This window comes from Ictalurus furcatus, chromosome 18 (assembly GCF_023375685.1).
Source record: "Ictalurus furcatus strain D&B chromosome 18, Billie_1.0, whole genome shotgun sequence".
Lineage (NCBI taxonomy): Eukaryota > Metazoa > Chordata > Actinopteri > Siluriformes > Ictaluridae > Ictalurus > Ictalurus furcatus.
In genome coordinates this window covers 21098099-21117267 of record NC_071272.1, presented here as the reverse complement: position 1 = coordinate 21117267, position 19169 = coordinate 21098099, and the positions used below count along the sequence as shown (strand labels likewise).

General features: G+C 37.2%; 1 protein-coding gene across 2 annotated transcripts; it reads left to right on the top strand.

Moving 5' to 3' along the window:
- Positions 1 to 2225: 2225 nt before the first annotated feature.
- Positions 2226 to 18981, top strand: ghrb (growth hormone receptor b). 2 transcript variants are annotated; one of them, XM_053648840.1, is made up of 9 exons: positions 2226 to 2666; positions 7446 to 7538; positions 12407 to 12539; positions 12816 to 12988; positions 14561 to 14745; positions 15390 to 15531; positions 15634 to 15724; positions 15964 to 16033; positions 16160 to 16252. In XM_053648840.1, the coding sequence occupies exons 2-9, from the start codon at positions 7457 to 7459 to the stop codon at positions 16181 to 16183; spliced, it is 900 nt and encodes a 299-aa protein (XP_053504815.1). In that variant the 5' UTR covers positions 2226 to 2666; positions 7446 to 7456; the 3' UTR covers positions 16184 to 16252. The 2 variants fall into 2 exon arrangements, with proteins under 2 accessions (XP_053504815.1, XP_053504814.1); XM_053648839.1 differs by lacking the exon at positions 16160 to 16252 and adding an exon at positions 17405 to 18981 and having other exon boundaries at positions 2229 to 2666.
- Positions 18982 to 19169: the final 188 nt, after the last annotated feature.

Here is a 19169-nt window from a genome sequence, read left to right as displayed (position 1 = left end):
ACTGGAATCGATTTAGTACTCTGGCTACGCTCCCTAGAAGGGATCGTCCAGGCAAGATGACTCAAAGGGCACACCACAGAATTCTCAATTAGCTTGTTTATACCTATCCATCCTGTACATGGTGTCATTAATAGTAGTAATGACGTTCATCTGATTATGTCTACATTTTAGCAGGTTTGGACTATGTAATAATACTAGCGACCTTGAAATTTTGCGTTACACCACTGGTCTTAGAGTGAGATTCGTGAAAAGTGTTGGAAAGATTGTACATACATTATACGGCCAAAGGTTTTTGGACACCGGACCATAACACTTATATGTGCTTTTGAAAATCCCATCCCATATCTAGTCTCCCTTTGCTGTTATAATAACCTCCACTCTTCTGGGAAGCCTTTCCACTAGAGGTTGAAGTGTGGCTGTGGGGATTTGCTCATGCAGTTATAAGAGCATTAGTGAGGTCAGGCACTGATGTCACGTGAAAAGCCCTGGGGAAAAGCTTCAGTGTTCCAGTTCATCCCAAAGGTGTTTAGGGAGGTTGAGTTCAGGACTCTTGCAGGACTTTTGCAGGCCACTTGAATTCTTCCACACCAAATATTGGTAATCCATGTCTTCATGGACCTCTCTTTGTGCACAGGGGCACTGTCATGCTGGAACATGTTTAGGCTACTCTCCTTAGCGATGTAATGCTACAGCATAAAAAGACATCCTATACAACTGTGTGCATTCACCTTTGTGGAAACAGTTTGGGGAAGACCCACATATGGGTCTGATGGGCACGTGTCCACATACTTTTGGCTGTATAGTGTATAAAATGGTACACGTTGAGCAGACATGAAATTTCCTGATCATGTGAAGCCATGAGGTTACTTGCTTACACTATAGAGTATAGCATGCATAGATAAGCTAGCTAAGCTAGATAAGCTATGCCCAACCAATGGTTTCAAGTCAGACAATGATCATGCAAAATGTCGCAAAATCAAACCATACACATTGTGTAATTTGACTTCTGAGGAAAAACTTAAAAAATAAAATTAAATTAAAATAAGAGCCCTTTTAAACCTAATATTGAGCTTGAGTTAGGTCTGTCAAATACTGAACTAACAGGAAAGACAATTCTATACAGTAAATGTATTACTTATATTTAAATTCATTGCCAGTTGCTGCAATTCAGGTGACAAACTGAGCAAGCAACTGCACTAAAAGGTTAACGTCAGTTTGTTTGTGCCCTGAGGCAGAGTGAAATCACAGACAGGTACAGGACATGCTGTGCAATGCCTCCAAATAATGATACTTGTGTAACCAACACAGCGCAGTACAGCGGGTCATTCGATTGTTTTATTCACATGTCAGTCTGCCTAGTCTGGGGTTAAAGGTCGCTTTTCTTCTTCTTCTTCGGCTGTGCGACAACACTCAGAGCACAGTGGGTCATAACTCATGTAGGTTCAAACACAAAGTATTGGCACCCTATATAAGAATAGATCTAAATCATTCTAAACAGCAAACATTCAGTATAACGATACATACATACGTTTCCGCTCGAACACTTGAAGAAACATTTCCTGTAATAAAGATTATTCTTATTAGACCGTCTCTGAAAACAGACTGTTTAATGAGACTGAAAGTACATTTCCCCTATGTGGCGAAAGTAGTGGCACCCCTACGTGTTAAAAACAAAAAACAAAAACAAAAACAAAAAAAACAAACCCAAGGAGCCCACACACAAAACCTGTGCTTTTATTGTGACATCAAGACATTTTTATTTAATTTTTTTTAAAAATAATAATAAAAAAATCATTTTTGATCATTTTGTTTACACCTTTAAAATAAACGCAAAGTAATGATCCTTAAAAGTAATTATATAAAGGCATGCTTCCCTGAAAACAATAGCCTAAATAAAGCTTTGTATATCTGGAAAAAATAAATATAGGCCTATATATTGTGTTAAAGTCACGTCAACGTCATGAATAATGGATTATTCATTTTTTGGCGCATTTTCATCAAGTGTGCCAAATATTTTGGAAATGTTCCCCATCGTATCTCGTCAATTCCTGTTATTCAAAGCAGTTCAGTGCATCAGGGTTTTATCTTATCTGTCCCTTGTTTGCGAAAAGTAGGACACACGGCTCAGAAAAGCTGGTTTTACATGTTCAGACATGCTGAGTATTTGGACAGATATTTCCAATTAGATTTTTCCAATCGTAGAGCATGTCTGATTACTGAAATAATCTGCAGTGTTAAAGTCTACTCGTATTAATGACAGTGATTTAAAAAAAACCATGACATGAATTACTAGAAAACAGGCGAGGACGGAGCGCGCGCGCTGAGGGCGGAGTCCCCGCCTCGGTTAGGACACGAACGCAAAAACACGTCTCAGCTCAGGGTAGAAGATCGGAACAGCTTCACCCGTCGTCTGATCTGAGTTGTGCATTTATTTAGTGAGTCTCACCATACAGGCGATCGCCAGGAAAGTCAAACGGATGAGGGATTAATGAGAGCAAAACTCGGAATCTAATCTAGATTGACCAGCGCACGCGGGTGTTTATCGAGGAATCCGATACGCACTCTGCTAAAGCGGGTTACATGCAGCTCCTGGCGATTGGATCTCCCACAATTCCCTGGGAAACCTGCTCCTGTGAGGTTTGAAGGCTCGCTTACTCGCTGTAACGGTGAGTGATGAACTGTTGTAGCACTTCCTAAACATGGTATTAAAAACAAACAAACAACAAAAAAACTAACAAACAGGATTCCCAAGGTCCCCCTTTCCCAATGGGGGCTGGGAATGCTGTGGACATTCCCAGTGTGGAATTTTGTTTTTCTTGTCAGGGTTCTTGCACAAGAATAATAAGGGGTTGGGATATGGAAAATAAAACCTCAGCCTTCATGGAAAATTGTGCAAATTCAGACAATGTTTTTAGAAAATGTTTTTTTTTTATTATTATTTAAAAAAAAATGTATTTTTTTTTTTTTTACGTAAATAGGTTATTGTGTTTTTGCTGCTTTTCACACTTTTGTGTGTTTGTGTAGGCTATATAAGATGTGTGTGTGTGTGTGTGTGTGTGTGTGTGTATTTTATATTCTATATGCCTTGAAAGTTCACATAGTTCAAAAAAGTTGTTGAAATAAACAGGACAGAGGAAAAAAAGAGCAAAGCTCAAGATATTGAGGTGGTTTACACAAGGTTGTTTACTCCTTACAATGGAAAGTCTTTCTTTTTCACAAAGAAACTACAAGGACCCTGTTTTTCTGTTCTTAGTTATACCAAAAGTAACCTTCAGCAGTGTCAACATTGTGTGTGTTAGGTTATTGCTCAATGCACAGAGACACTGGTTCAGGTTACATGCTGAGAACAGATAAAAAAGTTTTAAAAAAACAAAAACAAAAAAGCAATAAAACAGTATTTTTTTTTGTGTGTTAGCATTTTATTTGTATTTAAAGTTCTGTGAATATTTGCACAGAACTCAAGAATATGAGTCAAGTACTTATAGACCGAATGTATGTAATATGCAAAGTAGCTCCTATGGTGTAATATTGCCCCAAGCGCATTTTGCTTGAGGTTAAGAATTCAAAAGCTAGAACAAGAACAGAGTTTCTTAGAATTTGAAGAACTGTTAGATTAGTTTTAATTCACCAAGTTGCTCATGAATATGCTCATGCAGTTAAAGAGGTTGCAGGTTCAAATCCCTTATGGAGTTAGACAGACACATGCACACTTACACAGAGTAATACACTAATATGTCAAGTACCGTAGTCATGCAATAATGTTTATCTGCGTATAGATTTAAACATGTTGTGTTGGTCACTCGTGTGAATTCTTTTTTCTATTTCTTTTTTAAACACATTTATTGGATAATTTACCACAACATGTGTTGAAATAGTAATAACACAAAATTCTCAGAATAAATCTAACGGTCTGTCGTGTGAAAACAAGGCACGGTGGCTTAGTGGTTAGCACTTTTGCCTCGCACCTCTAGGGTTCCCCTTGTGCATGTGGAGTTTGCATGTTCTCCCTGTGCTTGGGGGTTTCCTCCGGGTACTCCGGTTTCCTCCCCCAGTCCAAAGACATGCGCTGTAGGCTGAATGGCATTTACAAATTGCCCATAGTGTGTGAATGGATGTGTGAACATGTGTGTGATTCTGCCCTGCGATGGGTTGGCACCACGTCCAGGGTGTCCCTTGACCTTGTGCACCAAGTTCAGATGGGTGGATGGATGTTTTCAATTATGGATAACGTTAAGATCGGATGGATTTATCTGTAGCAGCTGTGTGTAATGTGATGCTAACATTCACTATATATAAAACATGGATTTGGATTACAGCCAGTCGATATGGTGATATTGTTCTAACTTACGTTATGAGTATTGTAGGAACCATCACTGCTTGAATGCTTGATTATGAGAAGCATTAAGGTGTTATGGTAAGCAAATTGAAAAGATTCGTGAGCCATTGCTTTTTAATTTCATCCACGAGTGATTTAAAAAAAAAAAAAAGAAGAAGAAAGATTCAATTCAAATTGACACACTGAACAGATTCATTTCCAAGATTCTTGTGCTGTATAGGCATTGACATATGGAAGAGGAATTTGTTTAAACCTGCTTATTTTGCACCAAAATCTTGATTTTTGGTTTTGTTTTGTGTTATTTGTGTTTTTAATATTTTTGGAATATTTTTTTTAAAAAAAAGTTAAATACATTTTTAATAAATGCAAGATCAGTGAGGTTAAGATAGAGGGGGAGAATTTCTAACTGCTGTATTATTTTAATTAATTAATTAATTAATTTAGTTTTTTTTTGTAATATAAAACAAGATAATTAGAGACTTAGAGATTCTGTACTTTGGCACTCCTCAACAAACCAACATCCATCATTAGTACATTTGTATCCATACATGATGTGACCGTTTTCTCCCACCACTTATTTGTTCTGAAAATGAAAATAAAAATGAGAGGACGAGCTGCATGGAGATATTTATTTATTTATTTATTAATATCTCAGAATACACAGTACAGAATTTGTCAAGCACAGTTCAACAATTAAATGTCGTTAACGATACAATCAAATATAACATAAATGTAATGTAGTGCAGATATTAAGAAGTAACTGGAAAGAGTTTAATAGTAAATGGCCTATAACCTCCTTACATGAGATGATGTTCTCGGTTGGTGTTAAGAGAATTGTGACTGAAAGGCTGCTCCTTATTTGTGCAAAGGTAATAGCTGCTGATTCGGAGATGCCATTTCTGAGAATCCAGTTTCCAGTAGCAGGAGAGGACAGAGTGGAGCACAAACATTTCGCAAGCTCTCCATGTAGCTCGGGTGTTCTACTTAAAGGAGTGTTATATTTCATGCTGAACTATTTACTGTGTTCAGTTTCATGATCCCATTAACACCATGACAGGTGGCTGTCCATAGATTGACCATAATTTTACAAAAACTGAGGACGTTGGACAGGCGGGGGTTCTTCTTCTTCTTCTTCTTCTTCTTCTTCTTCTCCTCCTTCTTTCCCTTCGTCTTCTTCTCCTCCTCCTCCTCCCAAAAACGTGTCAATAGATGGATTGGCTAAGTTAAATTGCCACTATTTGAGAATGACTGTGTGTGTATGGTACCCTACAATGGACTGGTGTCCCATCCAGGGTGTATGGGAGGGTAGTGTGTTCCCACCTCACACCAACATACTCATGATAGGTTCTAGATCCCCCATGACCCAGACCAGGATAAAGCAATTACTGAATATGAATGTTTTCACTGCACTACTTGATATCAGTTATTTGTGACAAGAACCACAAAAACCAGCATAAATTCAGTGCAGAGAAGGACAGAACCAGGACGTTTAAGGATGTTGGCTGTCTCTATACGTTGTTACTATAACAACCGGTTTGACTCTATGAGCAAGTCCAAGCAAACAGATCGGATTTGGTTACTGCCCATAAGAATTCTTTGGTTGTTCCTCCTTAACGTTTCTATATCGTATTTCTATAACATTCCTACAACACTCTCAGAAAGAGGGTTGTTTTTTTAAGCTAAGAATTCCTAATTATCCAATGAAGCCTCACAGAACCCCAGAAGAACAATTTTTTAAAAAGATGTTTGAGAAATAAATCAGATTTCCTCCGCAGTGTGGAAAGATTTCAAATTGTCAGTGTCTTTAATTTTAACAGTTAAACTTCCCACATGTTACACAACTTCCTGGCTAAGAGCACATATATTTATTTTTAGCTCATGTAAATTTATATTGTCTTTAATTGTGTTTAATCGTATTGTGCTTGCACTCTGTCCTCCTCGCTGTGAACTGTGTCCAACTGCCAGATAAACTTTTGTTTAAACAAACCCCTGCACATTTCCTAGCAACATCTGGTACAGAGTTCACATAATTACTATGTCATGCTGTGTGCACCTTCCAAACATCCACTACTGGTGCATGGAACAAATGGGAATATGCAGGCTGTTGGTTAAATATTCTGAGAAATGATTAACCCAGAGTATTAGAAGCTCTAGGAATCCTGTCTCAACATATATTTTAAGCCTTAAAATATATAGTCACCATACTGTGATCTGCATGTCATAGTTTGGAACATAATACAGACCAGTGTTCAGTAATAAAGATAACACTGATTTGATGTCCATTATTTATTCTAATCCAATTTTGAACAAGCTAACCGGTGATTTTAATGCTATACGAGGACATTTTATTTATTTTTGACTGTAATGTTTTTTTTTACTGGTAATAAAATGACTTTATTTATACTCGGTATAAATATGTATTAGGCTGGAAGTCCTGTTTGTTTATAAAGGGTTTATTTAAATAAAGAAAAGCTGCAGTTTTGCTTAACATCTGCTGATGGATATGTTTTTTCCTGTTGGTCAAGAGGGAACTTCAGGCATGGTAACTTTTTAGATGGCTCTATTAAGTGAAGTGCTTTATTTTAAGGTTATTGCGTAAATACATACCAGATCAGTATCAGCCGAGACTCAAGGTTTCAGCACTGGTATTAGAAAAGAAAAAGTGCTGTCGTCCTGTCTCTATTAATTAATTAATGAAGGAAGTACACAAAGAAGTTTTTGTTCATTTTTTCCCCCTCTTAGTTTCAACACTATTTGTGTTTACAATAAAGTATAATAGAAAGGGTTTATTACGCAAAGTTTTACTTCATTTTCCTTGAATTGTTTTAATCAATGTTCCAAACGTTCGGCTCTCCATACTACTTGTTATGGCTAGCATTAGCACACAAAGTCCGAGTTCAGAAACTGTTTGAAATTTGCATTTAGTAGGGCTGGACAATATGATATAATATGATTACCTCAATGAGCTATATCCTGATATGCTTTTTGGAGAGTATCATTGGAATAATGTATATTTTATTAACACTGGTTAATGACCACGTTCTTTCTTCATTGAATACTATATATAACTTCAATACAAAAGTCTGAGTTATTATCCTACTCTGTGTAGGGGGCCGTGCCATGGGGATCCATCACTCCTTCTTCATCTGCCTCTTCCTTGTTGCTGCTGTTGCAACAGAAGATCTACCAGCCTCAGTGCAAGGTACAGTCTTGATTTTTTGTCTTTGCGTTATGGGCAGTTCCAGCATTATGGCTGTGCGACTGTATTGACTTGCAAAGCTCAGCCTTGGCAAGACAGTTTGTGTGTCTGGTCATGTGATTCTTCAGAATAAACACAGATGCATGTTTAAAAGTAAGATATTTATTCATGTATTTAAAAACAGTTGAGGTGAGCACACAGCACTGTTGATTGTTATCCTGACATTTGCATTGAATTACTCATCAGTATATTCCTGTATAAAAGTTCAAGCATGCAAGGGATGCTTTGCTTGGGATCTGGCTCATTTGGGCTGTATTGCTGAAAGTGCACCAGAAACAGGATGTTTTGATGAGGACACTCCTTCTAATATGGGAGGAACAATCACTAGTGATTGTGAGAAACAAATAGAGAACCCCTCCTCCCCCTGGAAGCACAACGTCTCTATAGGAATTCGCTTTCGTCCTCAAGAGGCCATTGTGTGTGTCCTGTTCAGCCGTTGCAATGCCGCTCACACTTATAGTATAACAAAAGGTATAATTCACAGTTGTAGTGTTAAATGTGACGTATAGGACATGTAATTTGTGTTTAAAAAAAATGAATTAATTAGTTGTAAACAATGCATACTAAATGAAGGAGCTATTTGGTCCCAGGACCAAAATTGGACAGGACAGAAAGTCTTGTAGTAAGTATGTGGGATATAAAAAGAAAAACGAAGCAGAGCTTGAGGACAGAATCCGTGTGTTAATTAACAGTGAGCGTTAATTTCTCAACCTCTACCTTTGCCATTTTTTTCTCTGAATATTTCAGCTGAGGAGAAAGACATGTTTTGGGTTATAGTCTGAAAAATTCAATTCAGTATGCAATATTTATGTAGCTCTTTTAACAGTGGACATTGTCACAAAGTAGCTTTAAAGAACCGCAGAAATAGATTTAAATTGATCCCTTTCATTGTATGTTTCTGTATATTTCAGTCTCCAGTGGTAACTTTGGCCAGCTAGCTAAGTTAGCATAGTCTGTGAGCATAATTCATGGGTGGATTGTTGTGCATTTGATTGACACCGTATTTCATCAACCAAGTTTAATTCTCAAACTGGAAAATGAGGAAGAACATTCGTGTTCTTATCTATATATCGAGGATGGATCAGTCAAACTTGGAAACAGTACAAATTAATATAATATTTGATGCTAAATGTAGCACATTTTGAGTCTATTCCCAGGAGTTCCCTCCATTGTTTGTTTTTTTTTTCTTTTTTTTTTTTATATAGCCGTAAAAGTTTTTTTACAAGGTGACTTGGCAAAGATGTTCTTTTCAGGAATGCTAGTCGAATCTTCACATTCCTGGTACTCTGAAACAGCACACTTGTAGCCTTGAAAGTGCACTTTCTCCTTAGCTGTTGACATGGTTAAGATATTTTGTTGGCTGCTTCACATCCCTAATTTCTCCACCTGGGGATTAATAAAGTATTATCTTAACTTATTTAAATGGTAATTAGACATGTACATTCATTTCTCTGCTAAAGGGGGCGATGCTAGCTTCTGACACCAAGGGTGTACTTTTTCCATTTCCATTTATATATTCCGAGTTATAACTGTATATTCGGATTTACATTTATATCTTGTGAATTATAACTTTGAATTCAGGATTCATAAATATATATTAAAATTTCATACATATATATATATATATATATATATATATATATAGAGAGAGAGAGAGAGAGAGAGAGAGAACCCAATTAAACAAATGAGACAAACATATTATACATGGTCATTTATATATTAAGGAATTATTATGATAAGAAATATTAAATATGATCCAATATTACATATCTGTGAGTGGCGAAAGTATGTGAACCTCTAGGATTAGCAGTTAAATTTCAAGGTTGGTGTTGGTGTAATAAATCGTTTTTAAAATCATAACAATTTAAATATATTTTCATATTTAGGTGTTCAAACATGTTTATTGGCATTATTATAAGTTCATAATTTAAATTCATTTAAAATAGCTATACATGTTTATGTGGGAACAGTATCAGATAAAAAATGAATGTGTGTGTGTGTGTGTGTGTGTGTTTGCACATTGGCTTGTTTAGTACAAAGATTAGTTACAGATTAGTTACACTGCAGTGCTTCTGATTGCTTCATGCTTAATCTGCCTCCTGTAGGACAAACAGAGGAACTTCATATCTAGCAGCCTTTGATAAACAGGATATTAATATTTTGGCTCTGAGCCAAAAATGGAGCTGCTGCAGCATGCTAGTTTTCCTTCCAAATTCCTCACACTCACACTGATCTACCTTCATATGGAGAAGCTTTGACCGGATCTATCTTCCATATGAAGGTGTCTTTAAACTGTTTAAAATTCGCCATTCTCTTCTTGAGCACTGATTTTGTCTTGTGTATAAACATAGGCTTACAGGTACATCTCAAAAAGTTAGAATATTGTGGAAAAGTTCCTTTTTTTCCATAATTTAATTCAAAAAGTGGAACTTTCATATATACTAGATTCATTACACATAAAGTGAAATATTTCAAGCCATAATCTTGATGATTATGGTTTACAGCTCATGGAAATCAACAATTCCAGTATCTCAAAATATTACAATACAGAATTTATAATACAGAAATGTCGACCTTCTGAAAAGTATGTTAATTAAAAAGTATGCACTGCATCAATGCGGCATGACATGGAGGTGATCAGCCTGTGGCACTGCTGAGGTGTTCTGGAAGTCCAGGTTGCTTTGATAGCGGCCTTCAGCTCGTCTGTATTGTCGGGTCTGGTGTCTCTCGTAGATTCACCATGGGGTTCATGTCAGGCGAGTTGGCTAGCCAATCAAGCACAGTAATACCACGGTCAGAAAACCAGTTACTAGTAGTTTTGGCACTGTGGGCAGGCGCCGAGTCCTGCTGGAAAAGGAAATCAGTATCTCCATAAAGCTCGTCAGCAGATGGAAGCATGAAGTTCTCTAAAATCACCTGGTAGATGCTGCATCGACTCTCGACTTAAGAAAACACAGTGGACCAACACCAGCAGATGACATGGCACCCCAAATCATCACTTCCTGTGGAAACTTCACACTGGACTTCAAGCAACTTGGATTCTGTTCCACTCCACTCTTCCTCCAGACTCTGGAACCTTGATTTCCAAATGAAATGCAGCATTTACTCTCATCTTCCCCATGATTGTGGTTGTGTACTGAACCAGACTGAGAGATTAAAGCCTCAGGAAAACATTGGAGGTGATTTGAGTTAATTAGCTGATTAGACCTCTTCTCAGGTCGACTTTTCTGTATTATAAATTCTTTATTCAAATATTTTGAGATACTGGATTTTTGAATTCCATGAGCTATAATCCCTAATCATCAAGATTAAACTACAAAAAAAGGCTTGAATATTTCACTTTATGTGTAATGAGTCTAGAATATAAGAAAGTTCCACTTTTTTAATTCAGTTATGGGAAAAAAAACGATATTCCTATTTTTTTGAGATGCATATGTGTGTACATGTATGTATGGCAAAGATCTGAACTTAAAATATATAACAATGTGATTTTTTAAAATTGTTTTCAGCAGTTGGAGTTTTATCTGTCCTCCTGAGTAAATATTTAAAATACACATTTAACTATCAGGGCTCAGAGAGGGATTCTGGAAGCTTTGGCAGAAGCCCCATGCTGACACACCAAGGCTTTTACACATAAAGCATGTTAGCCAGCACTTCCAGGAAACAGCCACCTGCTGGCCTGAGAACACCATGATGAGTGTCAACATGTCTACAAATAGGCTAGAAGTGGATATACTCTACTTCAAGTCCTTCATTTCAAAGCTTATAAAATATGTTTAAAAGCAGTACTAATCCTGATGCAAGTCCATATTGATGTGCATGGTGTTTATATTAGTTTAATAATGCAATTTTTTTTTTCATGACCAAACTGAATAATTTAATCAGTATTATTTATTTAATCAGCTTTAATAGAGTATCAGGTGCACTATTAAGGTATTAATCTTGGAGCAAGCATCGGCAGTACTGATTCAATTCTGGTTATACACAGGATAAAATATAAAGCCAAAAATATAGCAATAAGGAAATAAAAGGAAGAAACTGATTAGGTATATGAATAGAAAATTAATTCAGCTTTATTGTCATTAGGGTTGTTTCTTTATCTCTTTCTATTTTTATAGATATAAAATATTATGGAATATAAATCATTTTAATGTGACCGTAAAGCAGGTAGTCAAGGATAAATTCATTTTTGACAAATTCTGAGAAATCCCATCTCCGAACCCATTTTAAATCTTGTTATGATTGGCTAGTTGTTCTTAATCAAAAGACATCTCCAAAGCAGCCATGACCAGGAAATTTTATTTCATGTCACATTATGTTTACTATTGCACACAGATACACTATATATGACATTATACTTTCTTCATATATCCCAGTTGTAGACAAGCTGATGTGAAAGCACAGTGTGTACTGGTACTTCACACTTCACCAGGAAACTGTTGGGTGGAATATAATCTTTAGTTTGTTAAATGAAATTCGATCAAAAATGATTTGGCTTTAAACTATCATGGATAAACTTCTGATATCAGGTGTTGGACAGCAACAAAAATGACATTTAAAAAGCATTTTGTGGAGTTATCTGGTGGTGGTGGGGATTGGGGGCATTTGAAATTTATGGTGGGGGGCGGGGCAAAGTTTTTTTTTTTTTTTAATATTACTGAATTATGTTGTACTTGTTTATTTTTTAACCATTTAAAACCAAATAAAACTTTATCCTTGAAATATGTAGCTATTCAATGATTAAATCTTCATATCTTTCTAAGTGTAGATTAAACCCAAGCCATTGTATTAACAGTTTATTTCTTTTCCAGCTCAGAACAAATCTCTGCCTCATCTGACTGGCTGCTATTCCCGGGATCTCATGACGTTCCGCTGCCAATGGGATGTCGGATCTTTCTGGAACCTGACGGAGCTGGGCGACCTTAGACTGTTCTACTCGCTGAAGTACTGACAAAAATTTATTTTTATGGTTTATCCATTTGCATTTCATGTTTCCCTGCACTAACCCCCAAATTTAATACGGAAAAGTTTCAAATTTAATACAGCATGGCGTTGAAAAGGAAAGAAAGAAAGAAAAGAAAATTAATAATCAATTCTTGATCTCATTACTGTGATTAATATGTTACCTGTACCCTGTTTGATCAGATAGGTGGTGGTTTTGCTGTTATCTTGATGCATGCCTGTGCTTAACATCCCTTATTTCTCTTTTCTGCTTTGCAGAGATTCGAAGAGTGATAGCACATGGCACAACTGCCCAAGTTACAGCACTGCAGTTAAAAATGAATGCTACTTTGATACCAACCATACAAGTATCTGGTTACATTATGCCATCCAACTGCGTTCACAGACCAATGATGTTTATGATGAAATGTTCTTTACAGTGGAAGAAATTGGTAGGTCAACAGAACAAATCATTTTTGACAGTATCTGAACAAAAGAGGGGGTGTGTTCACATTTGGTGGCTGCTTTTAAAACACAATGTCTCTGGAATACTTTGGCCACAGTGGAGCTTACAAAAAAAAAAAAAAAAACCTTGCAATGCAAGGAATAACAACATAACGAGTGAAAATAACAAGTGTGTATGCTTGGGACCTTCACTGGTATAGGATGCAATGGCCCACTTTAGTGACTGTGGTTTAGTGCTGCAAGCAATCTCCAACTAGCACCTACACTGAAGACTTCAGTTCATAGGGTGTTAAGAATGTGAAGTAGGTGATGTCTTCTTTTGTGCCTTACCTGCTGAATCACGATATGGCAAACGACTTGAAACCAGCTCAACAGATTATTCAACTGGGTTGCCAGTCCAAATAGAAAATATGGACATGTGGACTTGTAGAGCTCTGGCTGAATTTCTTTTCACTGTTTTTCTTGGAATGCACTGTTGGAGCTTTCTAAACCATGACTCTGCCAGCACAAAAGCTAGAGACTGATGTCAACATGCTCAAATATGACAAATCGCACGCAGATGGTGGTGTAACACTTATCCTATAGTCTTATACAGAAGAGTTGGTGGTCTGCAAATGGCAGATGGCTAGTTGAAGGTTGAATGGTTAGCTGTTCCTTTTCAGCCTTAAGGTTATTATAAATGAAATTTTCAATTATTCTGACAACGTTGTCTTGGTGGCCACTTGTTCAGTGCTCCAGGGTCCTCGGTATGATTCTGAGCTCTGGGACTGTATGGAAATTTTAATGTTCTCCTCATGTTCATGTGAGTTTTCTCTGGGTTCTCGACCACTCAGAAATGTAGCTGGATTGACAGCTCTAAATTGCTTCTAGGTGTGAATGAGTGTGATGCCCAGTGGTCCAATCCATAATATATTCCCACCTTGTGCCCAGTTTTCTGTAGATAGACTTCATGTCCTTTACACTAGGACAGTGGGTCAACGGTTAAGGGTCACTGATCAGAAGGTCAGGGGTTCAAGCCCCAGCACCGCCAAGCTGCCACTGTTGGGCTCTTGAGCAAGGCCCTTAACCCTCTCTACACCAGGGGTGCTGAATCATGGCTGACCCTGTGCTCTGACCCCAACTTCCTAACAAGCTGGGATATGCGAAGAAAATAGTTTCACTGTGCTGTAATGTATATGTGACAAATAAAGGCTTATTTGTGGAAATATTCATACATTGTCTGTTCACCACCTCATGAGGGTGTTGCATTTTTTGTTCTATCACAGCAGAGGGAAAACAGGGACTGAGTTAGAAAAACATCCTGGATGATATGCCAGTACATCACAGAGCACCATGTATACCTAGTGCAATTTCACATAGAACGTGCACAGAAACTACTCAAAGACATTAATCCAAGATCAGGATTGATACAGGGAGCTGTGAGGCAGCAACTCTACCATTGTAACAGATGATGTTTAATGTTTTCTTGTATAAAGAAGCTAGCCTGATGTAAATCAAACACACTCTTATATTATCAGATCATATGATATATGATGATACATCATACTTTGTGTTTGTAGTATTTCCAGACCCACCTGAAGTGCTGAACTGGACGTTGTTGAGTTTGGGCCCAACTGGATTGTACTGTGATGTGATGGTGAGCTGGGACACACCCCCCTCAGCAGCAGATAATGTAAAGACGGGATGGATGACGCTTTGGTATGAGACCCAGTACAGTGAGAGGGGCTCAGAGCAGTGGAAATCTGTGAGTCTGAATGTACTATTATAATGAATCTATATGACAATATTTATAATTCTGGTTACAAGTTTCTGAGCTACTGAGTACTGATTTTTTTCCCCCATACTTTTGAGTGTTAAGTCTTTCATTTTGGTATACTTTTTATTTAATACCAGTATCATCAAACTGAATTTTACATTGTTTTTAAAAAAATGATATTTGTATCAGATCACCCACCCCTAATCATCCCCTAAACATAGCTACACTTACCTGCTTAACTGAAATCAGCCAAGACATTGCTGTCCAACAGTGGGTACTTCTTGAGTTGCTAACAAGTAATGGAAGCCAATAGCCTTCCTTGTGTAAACTGTGCATCTAAACAATCACATACTCACGTCACTTCAGTTGGCTTTATGGAGAAGTCGTCATAAAATACAAGAGCCAATCCCAATATACACCTCTATTTTCCATTAGGCAGAAGGTTGGTGCATGAGATTGTTTGTTTGTAATTTCCCTATATAAAGGATATGGATTTCTCGATGAGAATACAGCTGTTTCATCATTTTTAGGTGTGATTCCCTATGATGAACATTATCATACTCATTATGTCTGTGCATTTTAATACAAAACAAGCTTAATTTGTACTTTTGGCTTAATTTGTCATTTTCCAGCTCGACAATGGCAAGGACACACAGGCAAACATCTACGGCCTTCACAGCAACACCGAGTATGAAGTCAGGGTGAGGTCCAAAATGAGGGGCTACAACTTTGGGGATTTTGGTGACTCCATTTTCATACTTGTTCCCAGCAAAGGTGCAACTTTAGGCTAAACTTATTGCTCATAATATAATCACCTCATGTTCAATTAACGTATTATTTGAATGATCGAAATCTCATCTCTGCTGTTGTTTTTAGGCTCAAGAATCCCCATAACTGCAGTGTTTATCCTCATGGCTACTGCTATTGTAATCATGTTGATCCTGATTGTGGTGTCACGTAAACAGAAGTAAGCGACTACTTTGATATTGTCATCCACAGAATGATTGTTTAGTCAAAAAAAAAACATGCTTGGGTTCATTAAGAATCCAGTAATTTGCAATATGTACAGAGAAAAATTACACTAAAGTCAAATGGGAAAATTCACAGCTGATTTAGTGCTTTAGTGTTTCACTTGTATGATGAGTAACCAGCATTTGATGGAATGAGAATCGAAATTTTAAATTAAGATTAAAACTGTTCTTTCAGGCTTATGGTGATTCTTCTGCCACCTGTTCCTGGACCAAAAATCAAAGGAATTGATCCACTTCTCCTACAGGTATTAAGTCTGTGATGCCTATTTAATAGTATACAAACTAGGGCTGGAAATGTATTAAAAATACACATTATTACAAATGCAAAAAAAGATAATCATACTTTAAATTTCAATTTCTTGACATGACAGGGCCTCCTGAATATGAAACTGTGAGGGAACAGGAAATGGCTCGTAAAATCTCCCTTATTGTAAATATACAGTGGATATGAAAAGTCTACACACCCCTGTTAAAAAGGCAGGTTTTTGTGATGTAAAAAAGAAACCAAAATAAATTATATCAGAACCATTTTTTTTACCTTTATTGTGAAATTTTAACCTATTAATTAATGTGGAAAACAATAAAAATCATTTTAGGGGAAATTTTTTTTTTTTTTTAAATAAAAAAACTTCCAATACCCAGCTTGCATAAATGTGCACACCCTTTTATAACTGGGAATTTCGCAGTGTTCAAAATCAACCAATCACATTCACACTTATGTTAAATACTAATTAGTATACACCTGCCCTCAATTAAAGCGACTGATTATGAAGCAGGATCTGATTGTTGAAAAATATCAAATTGGAGGGGGTTACAAAAAAAAAAAATTCCAATGCATTGGATATACCATGGAACCTTGTAAAGGCAATAATCGACAAGTGGAGAAAAATATGGCAAGTCAGTGACACTACTAAGAACAGGACGTCCCTCTAAAACTGATGAGATGGCTACATAGCTAGATTGATTGATTATTGGCACCATGAAAACGACAAAATATGATTGTATAACAAAACACACAATAGTTAAAATTTTGATTCAAACAATAGGAAAATCTGTTTATTTTTGTTCTAATAAAAAAGGATACTTCTCAATAGAATTACTTTTTAAGAAACAATACTGTTTTCACTTGCAAAAATGATTGAGACCCTGAAGAAATATTTTAAATAAATTGCAAACAAATCGTCATTCCTGTCATTTTTCATTTGCTCTCAATCCCCCAAAACTCTGGTATTGCCTTTAATCATGTCCTGTTTCCCTGGGATATACATATAAATTTGCAGACATTTAAAATCCCTTTAACAACCATCACTATGAGTAAAACCAAAGAACTTTCAACACAAAAGAGACATGATTGTTTTTGACCTGCACAAATCCGGTATTGTAAAAAAATGTAAATACATGACAGGGTTAATTAGGCCCAAAACAAAAAGTTTTACATGTCTAAAATAGTTGCACATTTGCCATAATAATTATAATAAAAAATGATAAAATAGTTAATTAACTACTTCACATTGCTTTATCATACCAGTATACCATTACACCCTGCATTCACACTTATTGTTTTTGTCTATAAGGTTAACATTTCCTGAGATATTTTGCACTTTTTGTCTTTATAGAAAGGCCAGCTAACCGAGTTCACCTCGGTCCTGGGTGCTCACCCAGATCTGCGTCCAGAGCTCTATAGTAATGACCCATGGGTGGAGTTCATACAGGTGGACATTGACGAACCGACTGAGATGATTGAAGGCTTGGACACACCACTCCTCTTTGACAAATCTCATGTCTCTGACTCCCCTCCGACATCCAGTGGGTTCCAGGATGACGACTCGGGTCGGGCGAGCTGCTGTGACCCCGATCTGTCTGATCATGACCACCAAGATGCTAATCACCCTTCAACCAGTGCCCAAGATTGTTTTCACACTTTTATACCTCCTGAAAATTTGGGATCTCTGCAACCTGTTGTTCCTCCTGCACAGGAACCTGCATGGCAGAATTCCATTTACTCTCAAGTGGCTGAAATTATGCCATGTGGTGAGACACTGCTGTTCCCAGAGCAGAACGTGACTGATGGCTGCAGTGTTCAAAATAAAGCTGAGTATAAAGAGAAAAATCCCTGGATGATGGTGACCCTTAATGAAAGAGGTTACAGTACCAACGAGCCAAGCTCATCCACAGCAAACCCTGGGTCAGAAAGCAACAGTACTCCACAACAGTGTCAGAACCCCATTGCAAAACCAGAGGTGACACCCATCCTCTCTGCCTTTCCTATCCTCACGATGCCGAGTCCTCCAGTATACACTATGGTGGATGGAGTGGGCTGGAAAGATAGCCTTGTTTTGAAGGCAAGCAAATATCCTGGGGGATATTTGACTCCTGACCTACTAGACAGCATTACTCCAAATAAGTAGTGCCAGAAATGTACTGAGATGGGATTTGGGGAAAGAATGCATTAGCTGTAAAGCATGTTGGACATTGTTAGCCAACACCAAACAAGACTGGGCTAAAAACTTGGAATCCAAGCAGATTTTTCACTGACTGGTCCTTATTATATTGCTGAAACATTTTGGCAAGATGGACTTGGACTGCTGGAGCTGCTGCCCCCGCGACCCGATTACGGATAAGCGGTTGAGGATGGATGGATGGACTTGGACTGGATTAGATTTATTGGATGAAATTACAATGACCTATTTTCTGAGCTGTATAAATATTGCAAATCATAGTTAATTACTGTTTACAACTATAAGGAATGATGCCGTTAAATGGAATCATAGCTGGGTGGATTAGTATATCTTTTGTATAAAATCTTCTCAGTGGATTAATGAACTTTAACATGGATGAGGAACCTGCTCATTTGTTTGCATACAGTAATTCTCTATCTAACAGCACCGTTTCTAACCCTAGCAAGCATAAGCCAATTTTTGCTGAAGTGAACTTGTAAGTCCAGAACTTTTTCTCTAAACCCCAGCACACAATGTATCTGGGTTACACCACAAATGCCTCATCTTGTTTGTGTTTCTTTTCTATTCTGTTCTGCTCTGCTCTGCAGTGCCTAGCTAGGTAAGTTTCTAAAAAGTAAGTGTCAATGTCAATAGATATGACTCTCTGTGTGGCTTGTTAAAATGTAATATATATTATAATAAAGAACAGATGTATATATTTACAAAAAAGTAAGCAATTAAAGTTTACATTTATACATTTCTGCTTAATCATTCGAGTCGATTCGTGAATTGATTCAAAGACTCAACACTTTGGATTCGACTCTCAATTCCTAATACACGGGAATCGAAGAGCCGGCTCTTCGTTTGATTCATCTGCCAGCTGCGATTCAACCGTAGATTTTCAAGTTAAAATGAAGAAAACGGTTGTCAACCTCGATAAACT

Excerpts from the sequence above, each read along its gene's own strand:
- ghrb (XM_053648839.1), top strand. The coding sequence starts at position 7,457 with ATGGGGATCCATCACTCCTTCTTCATCTGCCTCTTCCTTGTTGCTGCT. Across the intron at positions 7,539-12,406 it reads TCTACCAGCCTCAGTGCAAG|CTCAGAACAAATCTCTGCCT; the intron begins GTACAGTCTTGA and ends TTTCTTTTCCAG. Across the intron at positions 16,034-17,404 it reads TTGATCCACTTCTCCTACAG|AAAGGCCAGCTAACCGAGTT; the intron begins GTATTAAGTCTG and ends TTGTCTTTATAG.